The 23,295-nt window shown below is 38.8% G+C and overlaps 1 protein-coding gene across 1 annotated transcript; it reads right to left on the reverse strand.

Annotated features, from left to right (window-relative positions):
- Nucleotides 1–972: 972 nt before the first annotated feature.
- Nucleotides 973–22,058, reverse strand: LOC140137774 (uncharacterized). Its single transcript, XM_072159541.1, has 11 exons — nucleotides 21,910–22,058; nucleotides 18,692–19,935; nucleotides 17,397–17,854; nucleotides 16,376–16,524; nucleotides 15,773–15,936; nucleotides 11,646–11,906; nucleotides 8,622–8,767; nucleotides 7,015–7,157; nucleotides 4,956–5,063; nucleotides 3,252–3,383; nucleotides 973–2,070 (listed from the first exon to the last, which is right to left on the reverse strand). Exons 2-11 carry the CDS (start codon nucleotides 19,927–19,929, stop codon nucleotides 1,957–1,959), a joined length of 2,913 nt encoding a protein of 970 aa, XP_072015642.1. The 5' UTR covers nucleotides 19,930–19,935; nucleotides 21,910–22,058; the 3' UTR covers nucleotides 973–1,956.
- Nucleotides 22,059–23,295: the final 1,237 nt, after the last annotated feature.

Raw genomic sequence — 23,295 nt, forward strand, 5'->3', positions numbered from 1 at the left:
TCGCTTAGGGTGTTTTTATTTGAGTAAAATCCTTGTTTAGGGTTAGTTTGAAACATTTTCGACATCCTAGCTTAGGGTCATTTTTGAAAGTCAATTCACGCGGATGCTTATAACTTTTATACATGAGTGCCCCTCCTCCCCCCGGCGAGGAACTGTATATAGACGAGCCAGCACTGGTTGTGGAGACTTGGCTGTCTATACGCATTTGGACATTTCAAAACATTCCTTTGACAACAACGATGTTAAGATCTTGTACAGAAAAAGCAGATATGAGAGAGGGGTCAAAGAAGCAATTTATGTGGAACAGGAGGAGCCTTCACTCAATAGGGGAGTTGGCCTACATCATAACTTGGCTGGGGCCTACAGCCCAGTGATCAGGAAGATACCTCTCAGGTTGAACTCAAAGGTGACTTGTGATACAACAACATCCGCTTCACAGGTCAATGAACTTTTTAACTTCAGAAGATCAGTAGGGCTGATGCGTTCAGGATAAAACATGAACATTTCCCACTCACTTAAAGTAAGTTAAGTTGACTAGATTATAGTTTAAACATTATTAAAAATGAGATTAAAAAATATTCTCCGAACCATATAACATCCACTCAAAACAACTAAAGTGGCTCAAAGTGGCAGAAGCCTTGTCTGAATGGTTCAAAAATGCAGAATTTGATCTTTGTGTAACCTTTGATAAACCCTTTTGGAATGGCATCTATTCCCCCCAAAAAAAAAAAAAAAAAAATTGTTGGATACATATCATTTCTCTCACCCTGTCTAAAGTGATACCATAGTCATTTCCTCCCATCCAGGAGAAACCAAAATAGAAACTGTTTTGATTATACACTTTAGCTAAACCTTTTCAGCTGTGTATATGATTGTTCCATTGTCTCATGAATTACAGTACACCTTATGTACACCCTCTTTATAGGAAACATTGACAAGCTCAAATAATCATGTGAAAATATGACTTCAGTATTACAAAAAGTTGTTTGTTTATTATGTCTTCAACAAATAATTTCACAATATCATTCACAAATAATCCTACAAAATATCTTATACAACATACAGTCAGTTTACTCTGAAGTACAAAGTACAGACGCAGACGCACACATTGTGCCGACTTTGAAGGCATGCATACCTGCAGCAGAGATGCAGCACTACGCACTGTTAATGTGCTGTATATGCGCGCAATGTCACTTTGTACTTCAGAGTGGACAAACTGTAGCATTTTGCACCAGTGCAGTACCATTCTGTTTGAAAAACTACAAACATACCAACTGAAAGTTTGTTTACTGATCTTCTACTTCCTTTTTAAGGCATAAAACTGCTAAATCAGTATGATTTTATGTAAATTTTTGTTTTTCTATCATAATTTTCCAACATTGATTATGTTTCTATGATCCGGGTCTATGATCAACACTGAATCTTAAGCCAGTATATTAAAATCAGAGCCAGATTTTTAAATCTGATATTAAAGGGGCATTCTGTGATCCATAACCTCATCCCCCAACTTACTACAAAATGTTGAGCTTTTTACACCATCACAAACCTGGGACTACATCATTGCTTTAAATCTTCTACCCATCTTGAAAGATTCTTTAGTTTTCCAATTTACAGCATAATGATTATGTGATTCTTCTCATTAAATCTTTGTGCTACATTTGTACTACATTTTCAGGTATAAGGGACGGTTCAAAAAAGACTTTCAAGAGCTTTTTTGTCCTCTTTATGGAATCCTCAAACTTTAAGGTTCTTAAAATGGGTTCTTTGACCCTGTGCAGAATCTGCTTTTTACTTTCATAAACCTTTTGCCCTCCAGGGCTGACTAACAACAATGGCCGAGTCACTACTCTTTGGATCTAATTTCTTAGATTTACACTCACTTACACACACACACTCAAATACTTCCACACATAACACATATAATTTCAAAGACTGCAGTGGAGACTATGGTGGTATTTATTCCAGGCCTAGTTCACCCTGGAGAAGAGACTGGTCCATTACCCATAATTCATTTACGCGTGTTTTGTCCAATTTGGATGTTGAGTACTGAGCCACTGCAACAATCGAGGTCTGCAAAACAAGGAAATAAATAGACATAGGTTACAACATGCAGTAATACAACCTTGTACAACAAAACAGCCAGCTTTTCCCAATTTATTCATTATACCAGACACTATGGTGTACAAATTTTGAACATTTTCACTTTTTGCGAAATTCACTTTCCCACCCCCCTGAAAAAATTCTAGTGCTGCTATTGATGGTATATGTGAGACTGAGAATCATTGGCAGCTTCTCAGTGTCATTCCAGTTCAACTTTCATTGCCAGCATGCATCACAGGGGGAAATTGAAAGGTTATCTGCCAATAAGATTCAGTGAAATATAGTTCACTGTGATTAATCATTAGTAATTTTAAGCATGTAACTTATCTCCATGGTTAAGGTAATTTGTTCATTATTAATTTTTACTTTCAAAACTTTTCACTATGATTGCAGGGGAAACATCCCGGAGGGGGGGTACTCAAGTTTGGTTTGGTTAAGGACGTGCCTCAAAGATTCTGAAAGTGGAACAATATTTGTACCAATTTCCAAGAGAATTAAACTCATTTTTATACCCAAGCCCCAGGTTTCAGGCCAAATATAACACAATTTCACAAAAGTTTTACAAAATTGGAGGATTTGTTTTTTGGCCTGAAACCTGGGTCTTGGGTATAAAAATTGGAAAGATTGCCCATTTTTATACTAAAAATTAACTAGAAAAGAAGACTATTGAGGCCCATAAGTACCAAAGGCTCGAAAAAGGCCAGAGACAAATTTTTGTAACACATCCCTGTATGGACATTTGTAATAAGTACCCCAACCCAATATCCCATCATGCCCCTAGCGCTACATCACTAACATAGACTAATACAGACTATTTTCCAACAGTCATAATGCCTGTGCATTGTATGCTGTGAATTCTCGCATATCTCTGAGGGTTGATCATTTGATCATGCTGTGCGGTCTAACAATTACGTCAGCATTGCATGCCTTTGCATATACGCGATAGAGCTTTGCGTGTCTTCGCATTTATGCGAAAGACTGTAAAAATAGGCGGTTTGTGTGCAGCAGTTTCACCTGTCGCATTTCATGGAAAGATCGGCCCTCATTATCGGGTGATGCTTTGACTGTTTGGAGTTCATCTGTACCTCTTTAGTTCATGGTCACTACCCACATTTTACCCATCAGAACCACATCACAATCAAAATACTTACATCATAGGGCAGCTGAGATGCTTCCAGTTTGGTGAGGAAATCAACACTAATTTTCGGGACATTTTGAGACGATACGTAACCACCAAAGGCGCTGACATATCTAGACATAGCTGGAACGTCTTGAATGTACAACTGAAAGACAAAATTAAACAGTCAAAATGTGATCATGTTGGTTCATTAAGGGCTCATATTGAAATTCCCTTACACAGGAAGGTGTGCGACATCCTGCAGCTTTCCTGTGCTAGCCTTCTTTTGTTAAAATCCTTGGCAGGGTCTATCACTGATGCATATAATCCATCCGTTTTATGACCAAGCTTTCCTGAGGCGCGCGCTTAGTGAGGGGAATCCTGCCTTCTTTCTGTGTGAAAACGTGGTAGGGTATTTCAATATGAGCCCTAAGATGATCTCAAAGTGGGTCTTGAATTATTTTGGAAAATGTCAGCAACCTGTTTTTGACTGGGATAAATGAGGGTTAGTGCCCCACAATTTGTCTGATATTTCTATGAAAATATTATATGAGACAATACATTTTCATACAATCATTTTTCCATTGTTTTCAAATGTGATACAACTTTTGTATTTAAAGCATTCTACTGCACTTCATATGCCCATTTTCCACCTCTTCTACAAACGTAGGGCCTGATTTTGTGGCCTGGTCCAAATTCACATCAAGTGCCCATTGCACAAGTGACTGGCCCAATTGGGTGTTCCCTCTCTCAGTGGCGTAACCTGGGGGCAGGGGAGCCCCCAATTTGAACCCTTGCCCCCCCCCAACGAAAAAAGGTAAAGTAGGCCTACTTCTGAGAGTTATTATTTAACCTCATATTTGTTCATTTTAACCTAAAAACACCCCAATTTTTGCGCACATCACATGCATTTATTCCACTTTTGTACCATATGTCACCAGTTTAGCTTCAATATTTTTCGCGCGCTTTGCGCGCATTTGTACCATTAACTTCCTTTGTTGCCAAAAGGTGTTGGATTGACTATACTTCAAGACAATTTTTCCAACCCCACCCCCCCCACCCCCAATGTCAAAAAGAAATCTACGCCAATGTTCCGGGGATACATTCCAGATCCTAAGACTCCTCAGACCCCCCCGTGACGAGAGTGTTGCTGCGCTTACAAACCCAAACACCATGAACAATGCCTGCCCATTCATTTATTATGTTTTCCCCCGCTTCCCCCCCCCCATGAAAATGTCTAGTTACGCCATTGCCCTCTCTATAACAATCAATGGAGCTAGGAATCATGTCTATTATGAGCTGAATTAAGTACAGCTTTGAACATTTTGAGCAAAGAAGTCATCTCTTTATTCCATGGTTTTGGTGCCTAAAATGGAATTCTCTAGGTCGGGCTGATGTCACACACAAAAGTGAAAAAGCCTTGCAAAACCAGTGTGCACATTGTGTAGTTCCCCTTCGTCATAGCTGGTTTCTATGTGTGTGTTTGTACGCAGGGGACAATGTTCCCAGATGTCCAACCGAGTGAATAGCTGGCTCTGTGATTTGACCACAGCAAACACTAAGATCAAAAACATTCAAATGTATCAGGACACAGTTCTATAACCTTTTTATGGGTTGGATGCAAAAACTCATTCTCTACAATAAAGGTCAAGTATCAACCTATGATTATTGAATGGTGGTTATTGAACTATGCCAATGACAATGAGTTCATTTAGGCTCATAGTGAAATTAGACTTACCCTTGCATCTCTTGGTGTGGGTGGGGCACTTTGATGTTCCTCTGGTATAAACATACAAGATGTATACGTCACTTCACAGTCGCTCCTGTGTAAGTCTGCAACATCCATCTGTTCAAATAAAACAAACAATAATATTAGAAAACTGCATTTTAAAGATTTTAATTCAGATGATACAGAATTTGATGGTTCCTATCTCCATTTCACCGCCTTTGCCTGAATTGGGTTATTCCAGTTGAAATCCATACAAGACATGACCTTAACCTAGAGTCCGAAGTTTTCCGTTTTACGGAAAACGGAAGAAAATCACGGAATCGGAGGTACAACACAGACATTTTTGTATGATGTGACGAAAATTGTTAAAAGATAAGAGAAATAAATGCTAAAAACAATCAAGAGTTGTGTACGTCAATTTCTATGATAAAAATACTGTTTAATAATACCGAAATAAAGGTATATTACCAAGGCATGAACCCCCTATATCCCTCCAAACATCGTAATAGTCAGCCTATTATGTGAGAATATTCCAATCAGAGCATAATGATCGCGATATTGAACACTTTATTGTGACATTAATATCATTGTTCATATGCATTTTAAGCTTTATTCATGACACAGATTTACAAATTTTACAACACGGAAAATGGATTTTAGAAAACGGTAAACTTCGGACTCTACTTTAACCTCCCACACAGGGGTTGTATAGATTTCAAATGGAGTCACCCATTCAGATAACCCCATTTGAAATTCACATCCTCTGTGTGGAAAGGTCATGTCTTCCATACGGGGTGTATGGATTTCAACTGGAATAGCCCATTATATACTTCAATTGGTAATTTTTGCTTGTCAAAACCAGTAAGTTTTTACTTACTTAATATTTCGTCTATCTCATCGGAGGACTTAATCAGATGTGATGACATTACATACTTGTTTTATAATCATGATATAAATACATCAAAAAAGGAAAGTCCCCACTTGATTGGATAGTCATAACTATTGAGTACAATTAATTAAAAAGTAAAAAATCCAGATGAACGTATAGAAAATGTTGTTATACCGTAGAATTCCGTCTACAAGCATATATGCCTCTAAACGAGGTATTTTTTGACGAAAGAGACGAAAGGCAAATACCCTCCACAAACACATTACAATATATTGGTCTTACAATAATACGTGTTTGTACAGTCGCCTATATCAGTAATATAGTTGTTCAAACTCCAAATAATGTTTTGTGGAGAGTTTCTGCCTCACGTCTCTTGCATTAAAAAAAAACGTTTAGAGGCAAATATATGCTTGTAGACAAGGTTTTACGGTATAGCTCCCTTTTAATTGCAACATGATACCGCACTTGTTTAAAAAGAACCAAGACATTAATGAGTGAATGACATTGCGATTCAAAATGTTGCTGCCTCATTTACTGGGTATTGACCATAAAAATATGCTCTACCGATTGATAAGACAGCAGTCAGCATAATCAGTTACCAATCTACAGCACACCTTGAACGACCGCCACTGACTTCAGGTGAATGGAACATGCCAGGCTATGCAATTTCACACTTTTATCCTTGGTGAACATAAATTCTCTACCTTCCAACTTGTTGGTAAATGTTGGAGGATTTTATTTTGGTCATCTTATTGAAAAGTAGTCCAATATCTATCTATCTTGCTTTTACAGTGCAACCAAGTTGCGCAGCTTAAAATATCATGCGAGTTAGGTTACGCATATGTACACAAGTGAAGATTATGCAGGTATGGAAGATATAATGTAACACCAAGTTTTATCCAAGTTATGTTTCACAAATGAGATTACAGGATTTATGTCAACTGAAGGATAAACTACAAAAACAACATACAGTCTGTCCACATAGAAGTACAAAGTAAATAGAAATTGGAGGTATGAGAATAATTATTCTGCTGCACGATTTGTACTTGCCGAGCGCACCACGCTCTTTACGCATCATGTTTTTTTAACACGCAGTGCATGTGACGCAAAGCATTGACCCCCGATGCCACAGATTTGGTTTGTACTTCTATGTGAACAGACTGTAGATGTAATATTTACCCCAATAACTAATGGAGTAGTAAGTTCCATAGTCCTCTGTTCGCGGTTGCCTTTTGGATAGAAATATTCCAACAATGCTCCCTGAGTTAACCACTGTGCTGTCTCAAAATCACATGCTGCTTGGTCCATGCAAATCCAACGAGCTGCAATAAAATGAGCAATGATATAATTTTAAAAATTCGAAATGCTTCTAACACAGCCTTGTAAAAACATGATTCCCGTATTATGTATGTATGCATATGTATGTAACTTCATTTGGTTACTGTCCATTTACTGATCATTTATGGGAGTCAGAGTGATGCCCAAGGTGTTTGTGTTTAAATATTGAGAAAAATAAAGTTCACACTCACAGGGAAAGGTATGGGTTCAATATGTGAGATACCAAGGCTCGTTGTAATGGATTTTATTTTTTACCCCATGTGCATGGAAATTATTGCAAACATTTTCTATTTGGCCTATGGTCATAACTCATAACCGCAATACCAGGGGTGTGATTCAAAGCTTGTGAAATATCCTGACAATAAGTAAAAAAATCCAATAAAGCAGTGTGAAATTAGGCAAAAATACCCTAAAATGGGCTGAAAATCAATCAAATTTCATAAATTTTGGCCACATAAAATCAGGGAAATCCAGACAAATCACCCCCCCCACCGCAATACATGTACATATGGAAATATGATTGTAATCAGTGGCACAGTCCTTGACTTGTTTCCTATAAAATCAATGAGTCAACATGCAGAAACAAACTGTAAGCAAAGTTTTTAGCAAAATTACCCAAAATAAAAAAAATATGGCCTGATGGCTCCAACATGCCTTAAGGAAGGATATGAAATGTAATTGACTACATATTATTGATTTGATTCAAATGTGCAAATGTGTAAACACTAAGAAATTACTGCTGCCCAAAGTACATGTAGGCCCCAAATTCAATTTGCATATCATGCACATACACAGGTTTGCAAAGTACGCTAATCAAGTATTTCCCTACACATAATTATGGGCTTGTTTTCATACCATAAAACAAGCTTCAAAACCAAACCAAAGTTGACTGCTGGCACCCTGGTTATAGAACCAGCGGCGTAACAGTATTCTATTATTCCAAACAATATAATCCAGACCCAAACGCCAGTTGTGCTAGGGGGCTGATGGTAAACTGGTGATTAGGTTTTGAAGCCATCCCTAATATACCATAAGCAAGACAGGGTTCCTGCACCTTGAAGCCTTTAAAATTCAAGGACTTTCAAGGTACAAAAGCATGATTTTCAAGGATTTAACACAACACAAAAAATCATGATGCGGCTCTCCATGCGGCACATGTTAACGAAAGTGACAGCTCCTCTCCACTCCCAAAATTTTGTCAAAATTATACTTTAGGTAAAATTCGAATTTTGAAGGACTTTCAAGGACCTTGTGCAAATTTCCAAGACTTTCAAGGCCTTGAAAAGGTGTTTTCAAATTCAAGGACTTTCAAGGACAGGGGGAACCCTGCAAGAATGTACATGTACATGAATGATAGCATGTCATTCATTTGCATACATGTGTGAGGATGAAGATTTATTTATTACATTAGCAAGGTTTATTTGACAGTGTATGTACAGTCCACTTACAATATGCATAGTGTCTCTGCTCAAATCCGTCGTAAGTTACAGCTGTAGCATATCTGGGACATTCACTGCCAGCTTTACAGTCTACTCCAGTCTCTTCTTCTAATTCATTGTTTTCAAATGGATTCTTCACTTCCACTTCTGGGAACCTGCCAAAGGAAAAATAACGATAATATTTCCATTCAGAGGACAGCACATTGTTTATGGTTGTTGTTATGGCTCGGTTGTTGTTATGGGAGCATGGTGGCAGAGCGGAACGAACTCTGACTCATAATGGGAAGGTTGCGGATTCGAGCCCCGGCGATGCCATAGTGTTGTGCCCTTGAGTAAGGTACTTTATCTTGATTACTCCACTCCACCCAGGTGTATAAATGGGTAACGGCATTCTTTAATGCTGGGAAGGTAACAGACTCGCTGTAGAGGAGGTGCAGTGATCCCTTAACCCTAACAGCAACATTACATGGAGGAGTCTGGCCCAATTGCCAATGAAAGAGAGATGGGCACTCCATTCACTGTTTATATACAGGTTGGCCTCCTTTACTTTTCACTTCGGATCGGATATCTTTTTGGCCCGATATTTTCCACATCAGTATCGGATCAGATGTCAGTGTTTACCTCTTCATCGATCACATATTATAAATGCATGGAAAACCAATGCATCTATAATATGTGATAAACAGCCCTCGAATTAACCCACGGCACCCATGGCATTTTGCCGTGGGTGCCCATCCCCACTGCTGTAATGCCCTCAAAATAAGTCCTTTACCCAAGGCAGTCACTTGCCGTGCCCTCTAATGAAGTTGCCGTCGGTGCCCCAGCCCTGCCCCTTCATTATAAAATCATCTATCTATGTTTGTGTGTGTTTTCTTCACTTTTGAGAAATTGCCTTGGTGCCTGTCTCAAATTTTTAACAGTTGCCATGATGCCCTCTTGAAATATTACAAACTGCCGTGCTGCCTTGCCTTTTCAGTAAAAATCCAAGGCAATTTTCAACTTGCCCTAAAAAAGTTGCTGTGCCCCTTCAGATTCTTAATTCGAGGGCTGGTGATAAATGAAGAGGTAAGCACTAGTTTTTAAAAACAATTAACAGTGAATGATCCTAGCACTTCACTTTTTTTACCAGTATCGAATCGGATATCAGCTCATATTATAAAATCAATATCGGATATCTGATCTGTAAAAAAAAAAAAAAAAAAAAGGCGCAGTGATTTATAGTGCGCTACGCACAGGCACAACGCCTAGACATTGATCCACAAGCCTCAGCACACTTTACAGGTTGTCGCTGACCACTACGGCCCCACATCATTCCACAAACCATTAAACAATCAGGGACTTTTGCTGCTTCAAGAGCGCACACCCTAGACATTCCACAAATAACCATCGCAACCAGGATCAGCTCCCCGAGTTTTGTACGGGTTACAACAAGACAAATTAGCAGTGAGTTCCTTGTCCAGGGGAATTTCAAGCTAACTCAATTTTTCCACGTGAGTGTACTAGGCACCGCCAGGGTTCGAACCCGCAACCTCTCGCACCATAGTCGAACGCCTTATCGATTGAGCTTACTTGACTACAAGGTAGACAAATGGCATTTCGGTTGAGCCCTATAGTTGTTGTATTTTTTTAAAAAAAGATAAAAGTAATAAATGGGAGCTGATCCTGGTTTGTGGTGGTTATTTGGCTTTTCCATTTAACATCCATACTACTGAGGTAGATTTAGATTTGGGAAATATCTTACACAAGAGAAGTATGAATCAAATTTCAAATCGAATGAACACATTAGACACCACCATTTGAATTTCATAAGCCCTCTGAGAAAGAGTCAACCTTTATCTTCCACAGGGATTTAATTTTCATAACAAAATATTAAATTCATCCCATCACAAATATGAACCAAAAAAAGAACAAGTATTGCAAATCACTGAACATATTAGGTTATTCCAGTTGAGATACACCCCCCTATGGAAGGCATGGCCTGTGTGGGTGATTAAGGCAATGTCTTCCATAAGGGGTGTATGAATTTCAACTGTAAAAGTCCATTACAAAGGTGACTTCAGAGAGTTGATATTCTTGAGAGGGCACTCTATTCACGTGGTTTCTTTTCCAACGCTAAAAGATCATTAATTTTGGTGGTTTGCAAATGAAAAGTGTCCGCACTATCGATTGATTACGTAACTGTTATGAATAATTTATTAGGTTTTTCAATGCAATCGCCTCGACCCATTAATACATATTATCTGTATTATCAAAGTACTTGGAACAGCAATCCGGTGAGTTCACTGAACTACGCCCTAATACTGATGGAGTTTTAATGGCGTTAATCCTCTCCATACACAGATGAACAAATACAATAGATGAAGGTCAACACGTATGACCTCCTATGTGACATGTTATATGTGATGTACAAAACCTGAATATCACAGAGATCAGTATTCGTTTGTGCATATGAACTGCACATTTACGTTGCTAAATATTACTCATCATATATAATGACAAATATTGGTATTATGACAATACGGTATAAACATTGTATATAAAAACGACTAATAGATCCTACTATCATGGCGTCAGGTCAATGTTCATCATATCCCATATGTTTCTTAAAATTCATTCATATTTGAGACAAATTGCTGTGCCCATTTTATAGGTGCACAGGTAGATCCGTGGTTTTTTTTTAATATTCATTTCCTTTTAATGAAAGAATTAAGGTTTTCCACTGCACGGGGCCACAAGGGTGATACTAATTTTAATGCTATATTTTCAAAACGAATACGTGTTCCCGATTGGCTCTATAACAAAAAAAAAAAAAAGGTATTTCTAGTACAATGCAGCGTCGGACTCTAGCTGAGGCGTAGCCTAAGTCATTATAGACTCCAAAAGGGCTCTCCATACACAAATGAACAAACACAAAGGAGGGTAGTCTCCTCCGTGACCAGCTTGATTTCGATGGAGCGAAACCAAATTGGCTGCAGAGGAGACGGGTAATTTTGCCATGCAAATGAGGTGAGTGTCATAGCCCTGGTGACTTACTCAATGGCTATTGGTATCTCTCCAATGATTGTAGGCCTAACAGCTGGTTGTGTTGCAGTGGTAGGCATATCGGTAGTAGTCTGGGATGTAGTGCCATGAACACCAGTGGTCACATCTTTTACAGTGGTCACAGTTACGACATCGGTAATCACTTCTGTGGGCATTTCTGTGGTTGGAGGAGTTGCGCATTTTGGTTGCGACAGCAATTCTGTATCCATGGCAACCACGATGTCATTGCGACGATTGAAGAATCTCCATGGCCTAATAGAAGAAAATCAAAAGTAGTGTCTTCATAGTTACTTATAGGAAGTACAAAAAAGTGTCTGCAACAGAATAGTAAGTGGGTTTGCTTTCATTTTACCTCATTATTTCAGCTTAAAATGACCAGAAAATCTTCCTGACAGTTGATACTATTAAAGTATTTCATAATGGCAGAGAATAACAAAATTTAAATTTGACTGAAATTGTATATTATGGCTTGAAGTTGTTTTTCAATACAAAAGATAAAGCACCAAGTTTTGCCATAAATTGATGAAACCACATCCACATATAATAAGCTTTTCTATTCAATATGGTACGTAAAACTTTGTTGCGCTTTTGGGCAATCACAAACGACGAGCTGCGATGATTCACATTTGTGAACTGTAGATGAAAATGGTGCTATAGAAAAGCTTTTACAGCAATTAACAAAGTCATTTTGGGTGGGTGCTTATATTTTTCATTGTTTACAAAATTGCATACCTGCAAAATGGTCCAAAATGGAGTTTATGTGTAAATGGTTTTGTGTTTGATTCATGTGTAGTTGGATCATGCACATAATGATGGAGGATCATGTGTAGTAAAGTTGCTGGGGGGGGGAGAGCTTATAGGGGCATGTGCGGTTAATGGAATGACTATGGTAGTAAACATATTCAAGCACTTTTTTTAAGATTGCTGATGCACTAAGTCTTGAGAAATCTTTAGAAATCTAAGATTCACTATTCTACACTTACTAACTATTGAGTTCTGACCCTTACATTAAATTGAATATTTATAACTTAATAAATGCTGTCACTTCTTATTCCAGAAATTGTACAAAATAATGCTCTTGTATTGAGATGTTGACGCATCAACAAAAGAAAAAAAATTCCATGATTTTTGCTATTTTTATAACAAAATTGTCATTTAAGTGTTGGAAAATACAAGCAAATATAAATGCATCAACCTGCAAGAAAAATGAACGCATCAGAAAGCAATGCACTTAACACGCGGAGTGCGCAAACATGCATGATATACAATCGGCCCGGGGGGCCACTGTAATGATGAAGGGGGTATCAGGCGTGTCCGTAAATTCACGTAAAAAGGGTATTTTTTCAGACTAGGGTACGTTACGTGCGTAACGTGAATAGGGTATCAAATTCATGTAAAATTGGTGTAAAAGGGTATGTTTTTGGGTAGTTTTGCCAAGTTTTGGATTTGTGCTTTCTCCTTCATTCATGAAAGATGTGAAAGGAAAGTGTCTTCTTCCTACACCCCAAAAGCAGTTAAATGCCATCCTTTAGCTGTCAGAGATGACAGATCCCTACTGGCCCAGCTAGCATACTAAACACGAGGTCCCCGAACGAGGTCACAACTTGTTCAGAATATACAACCAATCAGCATGCTTTTTCTTAACTGTCAATAAATTATGAGGAAAAATATAAGAGGATTTCCGATTGGCCGAACCTCTTTAAACTCATTAATATTCATAGTCTTGGTGGCTTCCAGCCCAGAAAATTTGGTTGATCGGAGCATGGTCTGAAGGAGCAACAAAGCAACCACGAACTTCTAGGTTTGTAAACAAGCGGTCTCAATGAACTTTTGACATGTGTGAAATTTTACCGGGGTATTTACAAACACACCGATTGAATAATTTGGAACTATTTTGGCTTTCTTAAAATATAAATCAATGAGTTTCAGGATTTTGGTTGGGTTTACCACTAAATCCAGTATGATAATTAAGGTTAGCCGAGAGTTTTTCATGCGCTTGATTTCAGAGGGCGTAAGTTCATAACAGAAACAGCCATGCAGAAAATGAACAAGCGTGCGGGACGTGAGGCCTACTTACAATAGAATATTGATCCACGGTCAAGACATGAAAAGGCTATGAAACTTGGCTTAGCTCGTGTCCGGAGCTTGGATGCCGGGGGTGGCACAAGCCGTTTTCGGCAATTTTCACAAGGATTTTATAAATTTTAAAATTGATTGGGGGCATTTTGAATTTATAGCCTTGATATCTTTGATGAAATCAATGCTGCTATTCCCCTGATTACAATGTAAGGGTAGGCAACAACAACAATATCAAAAAGCAATTTTTTGTAAATCGAATTTGAGATGAAAATCAACAAGACAGACTTAGCAGGCCTACAAATTTCTGAATTATATAAAGTGAAAAACAATCAATCACGATTCACTGCACTCAGCGAATCAATCAAATAAAACTAAAAAGAAAGGAGCAAGAAAGAATAAAGAAATAGTGAAAAAGAGAAAGAAAGAGAGGGAAAAGAAAATGAACGAAAAAGAAAGAAAGAAAGAAAGAAATGAAAAAAAAAAAAGAAATGAAAAAAGAAAGGGAGAAAGAAAAGAGGAAAGAAAGGAAGTAAAAATGAGAAAAGAGAAAAAAAAAAGGAAATTCAGCCACACGGAGACTCGAACCCATAAAAATAGTTCATATTAGATTCCCAGTCCAACGCTCTATCCACTCGGCCATAGATCCGCTTACGCAATTCACTGTTCTCAAAGCGGATGATTTAACTGTAATTGGATGCAATTACATGATTACAATCGCGTCCGCATTATGGCTCTTAGAATAAACACGCATGTCGGCGCTGAAATTTTGAACGAACTGATGGAGGAAAACCTTGTTTTTTGCAAAACTAGCTTCAATTTGGAGTGAAAATCAAATGGAATAGCAATTGGCAGAATGTTGAGAAATAATGTAGGTATTCAGATGTCTAAATTAACGTCTCAGTAATCAAGATATCGATAATTTCACAAACCAGCTTTTTCTCAAGCAAATTCTCCAAAATTTTCCCCCAAAACGGGCTTTTAAAATTTAATCGGTACTGTATTTGGTTCTTCCCCATGGCAACATTATTTCTTTGATCGATTTGTAATACAATACTGAAAAAAGAAGAAAACAATCCCTCGGTGTGGATTTATACGGGCGCACATTTGAAAAAACCTCATGGAACGTGTTTTTGATCTTGTGAACATGGTGGGTAAAAATGCTTTAAACGAAGGATTTTCAAATTTATTCTAATAATTTGTATATAACACACAAAAATGTTAAGCTACATCCAATGCACCAACATTTCACTCGCTGCGATATTTGATTACTGAGAAAACTCTGTTTTAGAGAACAACTTTATACGTCTTTTATACGTTTTTTATACGTCTCTTTGTGTAACCTTAATGCTCTAGGATGTTTTAAATCGAGACAAAATTAGGAAATAAACCAAGCTAAACTGGCTGTGTTTGCCGTCTTCTTCCAACTTCAAATGTGTGGTTTGCAATCGCCATGGTCGTAATTTGCGTTGGACTTGCAGTTCAAAATTCTCTTGGATATGTGGAGAAATGGGTACATCCCAATCCCAAAGAATAAATTCTACAATATTTCAATAAAAGGGTTGGACCTGTGATCCAAAAAGGGGAAATTATTGGCCCAAAAATCTTGAAAATATTGGACATACTGCATGAACTTTGAGGTAAGCTTTAGCACCACGTAAACTTGTATGGCTCAAAACTCAGACGGCTTGCCACAAATTGCTAGCCCTATCATGCCACTCGCCGCCTGGGTTCTGTGTGTTTACTTGTTTAGGGGTAATAATTGCATCAATTACTTGTTTAGGGTTGGGGAAAAGACAACTACTTGTTTAGGGTAGCAAATCATGCAACTTATACTTGTTTAGGGGGGAAAATTTCAGTCTCGGAAATACTTGTTTAGGGTGCTTTTTGAGAGTCCTCGGACGCGCCTGATACCCCCTCTTGACACTATAGTGGCCCCCCGGGACAATCGGATCAATGCATGGTTTGCATTTTTCTAACACTTGCTCTGATTGGTTCTTGCTATCTAAGAGTGTATGAAAGCATATATAGCAGGTACTTACGCATCATAGACATTGACTTTGAAATATTCAGTCTGGTAAAATTCATCACTCAGATCCAATGTATTGGTTAATTCATCCAAGTACTCCCAAATGTTGAATTCTAAGGCGTAGCCACGGAAGTTATGTGCATAGTAATATCCGGCACCGTAATGGTTCAGAACAAGCTAAAATGGTACAAATGATTGTATTAGTGTTGTTAATTTTATTGAATTCTTAAAAGCGCAGCCACAGAAGGCATGCGCACTGTAATGTGACCCTTTCACTGTGCACAAAAAGCTAAAATGGTACAAAAAATGATTGGAAGTATTGTGAAGTTACAAAAGAAAGTCATAGGCAGCAATGGCAAGGTGTTTCTTGCACTGCAACATCTTGACTGGATGGTTTTCATTCCGTAGGCCTAGAGCATCCTTCTATAACAAGTTCTCAAGCTAAAGGCTATGAGTGATTTGCTCATTTGGAGGATCGTAAAAATCATCAAAATTCAGATTTGACACCTTAGTTGGTGTCATAATTATGCCTGCTAGCATTTTAGCTGAAAGCTGTGAATTAAAGCAAAAATAAGACATTTTTACATGAATTTGTAATAATAATAATAATACTTACTGCTGGGTCTTTAGGTGTTGGTGGGTAACTCTGTACATCTTTAGGCAGATAGAAGGCTACTGTGTAGTCATATCTCTCAAACCATCTGCGATCTCTGGAATTGGATTGGACTTGGGTATGGACAGGAATTGTCCTTGTAATTCTAGTACCTGTTGAATATGTTATAGATAGATGATCACTATTAGAGTATGTGTGTATGTGTTATAACCACTTCCATCAGGGATGTTTGCATGATACGTTGCATTCCAATCAATCTCCCAGGAAGCGGGGACGGTCCCCACTTTCTAATTATATGCAATGGGCTGCAAATAACGTAAATAACCAAACTGCAATCAAAATTAAAATCTGCGATCAAAAACTCAGTCCCTAGTTGATACAGGTTCAATGTTACCAAACCTGTGTATCAATTTCAGACACCACTGCGTCGGAGAGTCATGTCCCTTAGATTATTAATACACAGATTGGAATTTTCCAAGCCTGTGCTCTCTAAGCGTACTCGAATTCAGCTGACGCCGGTGCAGCGTACAGACCTGGCGACATCGCTTATCTTACACGAGAAGTTTCTTTTGTGTACGCTCGTGCTGTTTGCGCTATTTTTGAGTTTGATCATGTGGTACCTGACTTAGCGCCGATCCCCTGAGGCAACATGCCATGTTTCCGCGGTATGCATGTCCCCATTTGCACTGTCCCCGTTTGTAGGCAATTTCATGGAAATATGTGTAGAGGTGCATGGCTGCCAGACCACGAAAGAAACACATACAAAATTCTCCTAAAAGGTCTTCACAACATTGCTTTAATCTACCTTCATTATGCTAGGGATGACTTGTATAAGCGCAATTCTTTTTAAAGGTGCGTCACTCTGGAATAGGTCTTGTAACAGTGTACGTCCCTCACATTTTTGTATCCATGATTTTATGAGCTTAAATCCACCAAAGCAGGTGGGGGTGTGCGGGGTGCCCACACTGGAAAATTTTGAGAATCAAACTAACCTGAAAAAACTAAACCAAACATGAATACTTACGATTACTATTGTGGCCATTGATGTATCTGTAGAGTTTCATGTAAGCTTCTTGCACTGCTAGGTCATAGGTCAATGCTGATACAGTTACAGACACCCAAATGCTAGATTCGTACCAACGAGCTTCATAGTCATCGCCACCACAAACGACCGTGTACTCTGGTTCCTCTCTGCTTGGACGGGTCAATGGTGGACGGAATGGACGTCTGCATGATGTTCTGTTCTCACCCTGGTTCATTCCTTCGTACCACTTATTGTACCATGTACGTCCACCATCACGCCCTCTTTCATTATCATGTCCACGTCCGTTTGAGATTTCATGTCCACGTCCACGCCCTCTTCCATTTTCATGTCCACGTCCTCTTCCATTATCATGTCCACGTCCATGACCTCTGTTATTGCCGCGACCTGGATGATCACCACCGCTAGGTCTTCCACCTGGTCTGCCATACGTTTGGGGTCTACAAGTGAAGAAACAGAGCCAATCATATACCTTTACAAATATTGATCAACAACAACTTTTTATGAAGTGATACTTAGTAATTTGTTTAAAAAATATTCAAGATTATTTTGTTAGTTTTTGATATTGTATCACTGTCCAGTGTCCATTGGCATAATACATTGCAATTTCTCCAAGGAATGGACCTACACACTGTAAAAGTGGAAAAGTTTACCTGTAATGTTTCATGCTTTGCTGATTTGGAACAAAATTGTTCACACTTTTGATTTTTCTATCTATATACATTAAAAAAACTTTTAAAAAGTATGTATTTGTTCATTATAAAGAATTTGGATTTGGTTGACACTACATAGTTTTACAGAGCTGTTTCGTAAGGGCCAATAAGCCCTCACTCATCAGAAACTTAATGCAGAATCTACACACTGTAATGTTTGTTCATTGTTATTTTCATCTTAGCTGCATTAAACTTGTTCCACTCCACCCACCCAGGTGTAATATAGGGAGCTGTTAAAAGATAATCTTTGGTTCACCTCTAGTTTGATAGTGACTACAAGTTTGGTAGTGAGCCACATTTATATGCGTGTGTACGCTCTGTAAGATTAACATAACATCAATATTGTGCCCTGCTAACTTGAGGCGAACCAATGAATAGTCATACTGGCGCCGTTATAGTTGGCTGCCATATGGTGCAATTTATCTACTTGTATCATAGCGGAATAAATGTCCGTTCTAAAAGCGCTAGCGCTATATAAATGCCTTCATTTATTTATTTAGTCATCTACATTTCAACTAAACTGACCACACCTGAAAATATTAAATCGATGTTCAGTACACATACCTCGACTGTGAGTCTCCACGTTCAGTCCATCTACTCCACCATTTCTTGGCTGCTTCACTGATATCATCTGCCCAAGAGTTCATCCTCAATCTTCCCTCCTCTATTTCTTGTTTCATAGATGTGAATGTATCATTTAGCTCATCTCGCAACCATCTTGGCATCCCTGAGCGAAAAGCCTCTACTTGCTGTGTAACGGATGGCTCTGATCGACGCCGAGTTGATATCCGTTCAATGGTAGGAGGGCGACGGTACTTTCCAGGCAAATGTCGACCGACAATTTCTTCCCTTTGAGGTGGTCCTTCGCGAGTCTGTGTGCTGCCTTTACGTGCCTTGTTTGGGGTCTGTCCACGTTGCCATGCTGATTGACGTTCATTACCCTGCTGCCATGGTCCTCGTGAGTTTGTCTGAGAAGGTCTTTCTTGATTACCCCTTCCAAATGAAGGCCACCCTCGTGACTCTTGCCTGCTTTGTTCTGGGACACTGTCAGGGCGCCTTCTATCTTGCCACTGTCCTCTGGAATTGGTCTGAGATTGTCTGTCTTGGTTGCTCTGGTATATTTCTGACCATTGGCGACCCTGATTTGCTGGCCACCTCCATTGTCCATTGGGTCTCTCTTGCGGGTTACTACGTGAAGGCTGACCCCAGCGACCTTGTCCATTAGATCTTTGCTGGGTCTCTGGCCTTTCTTGGGGGTTACTACGTGAAGGCTGACCCCATCGCCCTTGTCCATTAGATGAAGGATGTTCTGTACCCTGATCAGACTGATCTTTTCTCCCTTTACTTGGTCTTCTGCTATTTCCATAACCAGATGGTTGTCTTTGTTGTAGATTTGATGTTTGCTCTATTTGAATGTCATGCCAACCCCTCCTCTGTTTGGGCTGATCTCTATTTCCAGGACTAGCTTGTGCTCTTTGTCTGTCATTGGTCTCACCATCTTGTCGAGATGGATTCCATCTGGATCTTCCGAACATGTCCGACATAGCAGCAGGAAGCTGCATGTTAATTTCTGGTATCTGAATATCAGGGATGTCCACCGATGGTAGCTTGGGCATCTCAGGAAGCTGGATCTCCGGGATGGTCACTTCCGGAAGATCCTCTTGGGTTGGCATCCAGTCCGGCCATTCCATACGGGGCATTTTCATCCATTTTGGCCATGAAGCATGTCTACTAGGTCTGGAGTTTTTGGACAGGGCCAGAGTTTGTGCCAGTAAGGCACAGACAATGAGCCAGCGTAACATGACGCACTGTATAACAGAAATAAAAGAAATAATTAATATTACAATAAACCAAACAAACAAAGTACATGATACCAATGCTATGCCATATGGAAGAAACAGAGGGATACTTAAAAACTTCCCTATGAATCAGGCAGCGAGCAGCATGATAGACAAAGATGGCAAAACCGTTCCGCTGTATGGCACTTGCCATTCATTTGGAACACAGAAGTGAATTTCGATCACTGGTATACACCGTTCAATTTGCACACCAAGTGATCTGAGCCTAACCAACTCAGCGGATTTTAAACCAACTCTCACCCAGCAATAATCAAATTTGTACTGTAATTAATTTTAGTTTGTGGGGTTCATTATCGAACCCCGTCGGTTTTAGCTTGTATTAATATTATTTATTAAAACATATTTGTCAGTGGCAGCACCATGGTGGGGGAGGGGGCATGGGGAAAATACCCCCCATCATAACTCTTTCCCCCAGTAAAAACCCAAAATTATAAAAATTTCTACTTTTTGTGGCAATTTTACGCACAATTTGTTGATTTTGCCCTTCAACCCCCCCGAAATTCACTTTCCCCTCGCCCCACCCCAAAAAAATACCAGTTTATGATATTGTAAGCATTTTATAATTTCAAAATAATCCCATTCAATTACACAGACGACAAAGGAAAATTCCTGAATTTAGTAAATCCGTGCCGCACACCACCAGCTCTGAATATGGATCCAGGGTTTACAAAGAGGAAATACAGAAACAAAAAGACAAGCATAAGCTCCATTGAATTGCATGTAGCTACAAGTGTATATCACCAACGTGTCCAGGATCTTTTCCTGCGAGGGACTCAGCCCCTCTTTCAGAGTTATGTGGGGGGCTTAATGGCTAAAATCGCCAGCGGGGGCTTCAGCACCCAAAGCCCCCCACCTGGACATGCCACTGTATATGGCCAAACTCCCCAAACATTGACCAAAATGTTACACTCTACCCTCATTATGTCATTTTCCGTCTTATTAATAGCAGGTATATTAGCAAAATTAGCATGTGTACCCATTCTCCTTACAAAAATGCAAAATTCAGATTTTTAGTGATTTATTTCAGATTTCCTGATTTAGCATCACTGATGGTATAAAATATATACATATTCTGACAATATTTCAAGAGCTGTCCAAAAGGGCTTCCAAGTTAAACTTATCAATAACACAATTTTATCACTTTTATTCAAATGATAGTGTTTTGGGTTACAAGCACAGGGCTTTGAATTATTAAATGTTTACTCACAATTCAATTTACCAAATAAGTTGAATTGTGCAACATTGAAAGTGTTAGAATTCTGACCTGCTGAATTAAAAAGCGCAATACTGTTTAATACTTTTTTACCTATTTTTTCTTACAAATTGTTTTATATTCCTCAGATCTAACTATAGAAAATAATCAGATTTAAATAATTTAGCTTTTTGCAAAATGCACATATATGTACTCCACAAATCAAAATATTTTCACTTTTTATGAAAGAAAACAATATTTGTACTGCATTAAAATTTATTGAATTTCAACTTCTTTGATATTTAAATAATGTCATATATTAAACTTTTTTTCAATATCACATAGCATAGGTACATGAAAATTATAGAACTTTTAGCAACTGCAACAATTTTACTCACTGAACTAGAATATCTTGCTTTACAAAGACCAACCTATATAAACATGCTGGCTTATTGTTTGTTTGGATATACATGTATCAGGCTTCACATACAAAACACATGTGTACTTGTCACCCGGGGCTTGTCACACAGCTGCCAGTGCGTTTCTTATCGATTTAAAACAAGCAACATCTCCCTTCTACTAACCATACTACTTCCATGTACTAACTAAAACCAAATCTTCAGAGTCAATACTAAAACTTAGAAAAAAGGATATTAAGATAAAGGCATGTACATTCCTTTTACAAAAATGATTAAATATTAACATAAAATCATAGCACAAATTTTCCTCACCTTTTTAATTCCACCAATCCACAGTAAATGTTGTTACAATAAACACACCAGTTGAAAAGAGTATTTTCCTTCAAATAAGTTCCCAGATGCACTCCTGTGGACAAATGCCAAGCTGATGATCTGTTTCTGAACCCGAAGTGAAAACATTTGTTAGCCACACGTGATGTTTGTATAATGGTATACCTACCAACTATCAGCCAATCACAGCTCACTACACACATCTTGTTATCCCCAGCAGCTTCACTGCTATACAAAAATAATCATAAGCAGGAAATCACCTAATTATGATTTGGCAGAACATGCTGTGTTCCCTGGAACCCAGTGTGTAATGGGATTCTTTAGCTCCTACTCCTTTGTAACATTAGTAGATGAAAAGAAGCAGAAAACTGCTAAAGTTTAAAGATGGCGCTGTAAAGGCCCTCATTAGCATATAATTGCTACAGTAGACCAGCTGATGCAGTGTCCGGTGTCATTTCCTGGTTCTGACGTACATGGAAGCTCATGGATAGACTTCCAGCTTATAACAGAATTCCTAAAAATAACAAAACTTGGAAATGTACACAAATACCTTTGACACATTAAAGGCTTATCACTGAGTTTCTAATACTTCAGTTCAGTTTCATTTGACAGGCCCACAAACCCTTTGGGCATTAGCATCAAAATGTGGGGGGACATAGAGCCTCAACTGTCAAAATGTGACTGAAAAGGTGCAGGTGGAGGGAACATGTTCTTCCTCCACCCTCCCCCCACCCACGATTGACGCCTGTGTCTTTAGGGGCTGTCATTTTCTTTGTAAGGGGGTCATGAATATACCAGGGGCTCAATTTTTAGGGGGTTATATTTTTGGATACCAAAAAGAGGGGGGGGGTTGTAAAATACCAAGGGCTTGTGACTATTAAGGTATAGTGTCACAATTTTCGCATGCATTTAATTTTGGTGTTTATATAATAATTTTCTCATGTTATGCACACATTCTTTGCAGTTACAATCAAATATTTCACCCGCTACACAGAAATTCTTTCCAATAGGGGTAACAAATTATATATCGGCCTAACACATTTTTTGATATTTTGGGAATAGGGGCTGTGCAATAATTATGGCCGCCCCCTCTTGGCCCCCCCTCTCGCCCGCCAAAAATCGCTTGCCCCCCCCTCTCGGCCTGCCAAAACTTCTTGGCCCCCCCTTTGAACATGCCAAATTTTTGGCATCCCAATTTGCAAACCTTAAATGGTCTAGATGTATGTTGCGAGCATAGCGAGCAGGAAAATTTGCATATTTTAAAAGCGTTTCCGTACTGTTTTCCTAAGCCTTTTAGAGCGTTTTATTAAAAAAGGCGCCACACGATGTGTGCCAAAAATTGCTTGCCCCCCTTCGCTCGCCAAAAAT

Source organism: Amphiura filiformis, chromosome 17 (genome assembly GCF_039555335.1).
Source record: "Amphiura filiformis chromosome 17, Afil_fr2py, whole genome shotgun sequence".
Lineage (NCBI taxonomy): Eukaryota > Metazoa > Echinodermata > Ophiuroidea > Amphilepidida > Amphiuridae > Amphiura > Amphiura filiformis.

Excerpts from the sequence above, each read along its gene's own strand:
- LOC140137774 (XM_072159541.1), bottom strand. The coding sequence starts at position 19,929 with ATGTTACGCTGGCTCATTGTCTGTGCCTTACTGGCACAAACTCTGGCC. Across the intron at positions 16,525-17,396 it reads CAATGGCCACAATAGTAATC|GTACTAGAATTACAAGGACA; the intron begins GTAAGTATTCAT and ends CATATTCAACAG. Across the intron at positions 2,071-3,251 it reads CATCTCAGCTGCCCTATGAT|ACCTCGATTGTTGCAGTGGC; the intron begins GTAAGTATTTTG and ends CTTGTTTTGCAG.